The sequence below is a fragment of the Charadrius vociferus genome, unplaced genomic scaffold, assembly GCF_000708025.1.
Source record: "Charadrius vociferus isolate BGI_N301 unplaced genomic scaffold, ASM70802v2 scaffold478, whole genome shotgun sequence".
Classification (NCBI taxonomy): domain Eukaryota; kingdom Metazoa; phylum Chordata; class Aves; order Charadriiformes; family Charadriidae; genus Charadrius; species Charadrius vociferus.
Genome location: NW_009650063.1, coordinates 600,826 through 604,892, shown reverse-complemented (window position 1 = coordinate 604,892; position 4,067 = coordinate 600,826). Strand labels below are relative to the sequence as shown.

Here is a 4,067-nt window from a genome sequence, read left to right as displayed (position 1 = left end):
ATCCACATGTAAACCCACGACACACTGAGAAAGGATGATCTTCAACCATACGAACAACAAAATCTTAGGGTTTGGGGAACACTTTGTATTGCTATGTCATTCAGTTTATGTCTCCTAAATGAACTGTGTAAAAACCTGCAAATGGCATATAAAGGGAACAGAATCTTTATCCCTCGACAGCAACCCTTGTGACAATTAGAAATCCATTACTAACTGCCCACTGGGATAGCCATGTTGTTTTGAGAAGAAACTTTGAAACAGAAACAAAATTATCATTGACAATACTTGAGCAGGAAAGGAGAAGACTTTCTTGGTGGCAGAGCGGGATTAGAAATCAAAACACAAAAAAAGACACACACTTATACAAGCTCTATTATGTCTTGCTACTTCATTCAAATACAAACTATGTCAAATTTAAGGCAAATTTGATTTAACAAATGAGAAACACACTAAAACTTGTATTAAAACATTTTTTAAATTAATTTTCTTTGTTACATATGGTTTAACTGGCTTTTACCTATTTTTCATTTTTCCAACTTTTTACCTTTAAAGACACCAGCATTTAGAAGACTAATTAATATATTTTAATTTGGAAAAAAATACAGTGAGTACTTAAATCAATGTACTGCTTGCAAAAGGCAAACACTAATTTAGTCTCCCATTTCTGTTCTACAATCTCCAATCTTACCTATTCTTTTGGTTTCTCATCTGGGAAATTTTAAGGTAAAGCACGTGTTTAATAAGTAACTAGGGAAACCTGACCAAAAGAACATTTTTCCCATTTAATCTAAAAATCTAAAGATTAAATAAAATGCTGGCAATAATTTTTTTCACCAGACCTTCTTTCTGTATTTTTCCTTTGCGGCACTGAAACATGACCACGTGACTCGTTTTGCGATTGTTCCTCTCCGTAAGCATCCACGGCAGTACTGTGCAAAGGGTGCTCTATAAAGAACAGAAAATAAGCCGTATGAAAATTGTTCCCGTCTGTTCAGGCAAAGAGCATGGAGCCGCCAGCACTGCCTGCCATTAAGCATTCAGCTGGAATATTTGTGGTTTGCTCACTAACACAAAGGAAGTCTTGTTAAAAGTATTATTTCAGGATTAAGAAAAATAATTATAGTGAAAAGTTTCATAGTTTCTATACTCATCCACCTGCTATTTCTTTACAAACTGAAACTGAAGGTGCATGAAAGCTCAGCCCGTACATATGGCATATAGCAAGCAAAACATTTTGTACAGTTTATTTAAAGACTCTCTTTGCTATAGCATACACCAATCACCCGTACATTTAAACAACTACTTTCTAAGTTTTACCTTTTTTTTTTAAAATATGGATTTTTAGCTGCTTTATTGGATGCTATAAGACGACAGTTAAAACTGCTACAGAAAGTTTGTAAATGTAGAATTCTTGAAGGTACCTAGCAGAACAGATTAAAACTCTGAGAACCTTACAGTTTTAGCCTGCCTTCCACAGTATATGTCTTCTTTTTCAAGCACATTGCCACAAAAGTTTAGCGTTCGCTTACATTAGTGTCAGCAGGGATCCTTTTTATAGTTTTTAACACACACCACAGAAGTGAGGAAGAGCCTTCCATTTTGCAGACCTTCCCTTATGACAACCCTTTTGCTATATTGCTCTTTATAGCTCATTTTCAATGCTGTTTCTAGTCGTTACATCTATTTCCGTAATTTTCTTAAAGTAATAACTATTACAGCTGAGAAACAGCTCTTAACATTTTCTCTACAACTTCTAATTACACAGTTTTTCAAAGATTTTTCTTACTGAAATTGACATATAGGACCTATATGTATTTAATAACAGAGAACTTCACACAGGGGCACATATTCCTTCTAAATTGATTCTCTTCCATTACGCTGAGGCCTATACAGAGCATGAAAGCGGTTTAATGCTTCACCAAAAATAGTACGTTTTATGATGTTAATTTTAGAGTAGAACAACATCCCTGTGAGCATTTAAGTATGCTGCACGGTATAGCAAAAAGTTTCACTTCGTAATTTGTGTAATTTAATAGAGAGTAACTTGAGGTACTTCCCTTATAAAATGTAAACTCTTACACAACTGCAATGTTGTATTGCATGAAATTCTACCATTCAGACTATAAAGCTTGAATAGACAATATTTTTCTTTTACTTGCAGATATTACAGCGTTATTCTTGTTACTTCCTAAATGACATAAAATAACACCACTCTCAGAAAAACCTCTGTCTCTCCTGCCCATAACTTTCTCTGGCAAAGAAACAATACCTTTTCCTAGGTAAGCACTGAAATATTTTGCCCATATGGTTTGTTCATGAAAATCATACATTAAATGACGTTCAAGTTAATACTAACCAAACGAATCATCAAGCTCCTCAAGTAGATTTGCTTCCGCTACCTTCAATATCCTTGAGACATCTGGTTCCTCAGGCAGAAGCAATTTCCAGCGAGGGCGAGAGCTGGCTTTGTGTTCCTGGATGGACACAAAATTAATAAATAGCTGGTTCATCCAGCTTTTTGAGTATAAAACAGATTAAATATGACAATGACTTTTGCAAATGTTGACTAGAAATAAATTTAACCAGGACCGTATTGACTACTGAGCTATGATACAAAGTATTTGAAGCATGTGTTTTTTCCTCAGGCTGTTTTTTCCCCCAAGAGAAGCAAAGGTGTAAGACTGATCTAGTCTCCTATTTGATACTATACTGCAGCATGAACTTTATCTTATTTTATAAAACTAAGTGTACAAGCTTAGAAATCTTATAACAGACTAATATCTGGTTTTTATCATCTCTAGCCTTTCTTTTCAGGCATTAAAATACTTCTTCTTTCATCTCTGTATTACATGCATGTCCATCCTTGCCCAATCTAATGATTCTCACTTTAAAAAAATGAAAAGCTACACGTAACTTCTTATAAAAGGTGGAATTTTTCAAGTCAAGTATTACACAGACACTTCTATAAAGCAGAAGGGTAGGGGAGAACAGCACTGGTTTATGAAATATTTGTGAACGTGCCATTCACACCCTGAGTGTGGGACTAAGTTTCCTCACTCGTTTGTGCATGTGCATGGAAAGGGAATTACAAGAAGAAACCACCATCATCCTGAGCTTTTAATTTTACTAGCGTTTATACATTTTGCTATGGTACCGAATACAGACACATTGACTATCTCCTCTTTCAGCTGTTCGCTTTTAATTTCACAAGACTGTTTTTCAAACTTTTGCCTGTTTGAAAGTCAATGGCCTGTTTTGCCTGATGATGTACTACTCCTAAAGGAAAAAATAAAATAAGATAAAAATAAAATAAAATAAAAATAAAATGGGAAAAGCCCTAGACACCCCACACCTGCAGAGCACGCTCCCGGCAAAGCCCCGCGCTAACCCCTGAGCATCCTCCTCCAGAGCCAGTGCCTCAACAGCGCGGTCACAGCGCAACGCCTGCTGCTTTAATTCTGCTACACCGAGCAAAACTTACCTTCATTTTATTTCCGGAATGATTTCTCTTCATTTTCTTCTTTGAGGACATTTCGCTGTTCGGTATACGCCGATAAATATACAACTGAGGAGAAGGTTACTGAGGGTAAAGTCACCTGAGGATACTGAAAAATTGTCCCTGATACAAATCTGCTTTCTCTGTCTCAATACCTGGGAGAGAATGGGAAATCTTTGTTAATCCAACGTATTATGCATAACTCACTTTATTATCATAGGACCGTCTAGGTTGGAAGGGGCCTTTATGACCATCAGGTTCAACCATTAACCTCACACTGCCAAGTCCACCACTAAACCATGTCCCTAAGTGCCACATCTACACATCTTTTAAACACTTCCAGTGATGGTGACTCCACCACTTCCCTGGGCAGCCTGTTCCAGCGCTTGACAACCCTTTCTGTGGAGGAATTTTTCCTAATACCCATCCTAAACCAGCCCAACGCCTGACGTAGCACATATGAGTTAGTAACACGATACTCCTATTAAAAAGTTAACGCAAGGCAACGCGTAACGCTATTCACACCTTTACTCTCGCCTCACAGCTGCCGTTTCCCTCAGGCAGCAGCGCC

At 37.0% G+C, this 4,067-nt stretch overlaps 1 protein-coding gene across 1 annotated transcript in view; it reads right to left on the bottom strand.

Annotated features, from left to right (window-relative positions):
• Positions 1-3,532, bottom strand: part of CENPU (centromere protein U) — a 10,592-nt gene extending 7,060 nt beyond the window's left edge. The window contains exons 1-4 of the mRNA XM_009891775.1: positions 3,482-3,532; positions 2,357-2,474; positions 835-945; positions 368-386 (exon numbers count right to left, since the gene is read on the bottom strand). Coding sequence (XP_009890077.1) covers positions 368-386; positions 835-945; positions 2,357-2,474; positions 3,482-3,532 — 299 coding nt within the window. The remainder of the gene's footprint in view (positions 1-367; positions 387-834; positions 946-2,356; positions 2,475-3,481) is intronic.
• Positions 3,533-4,067: the final 535 nt, after the last annotated feature.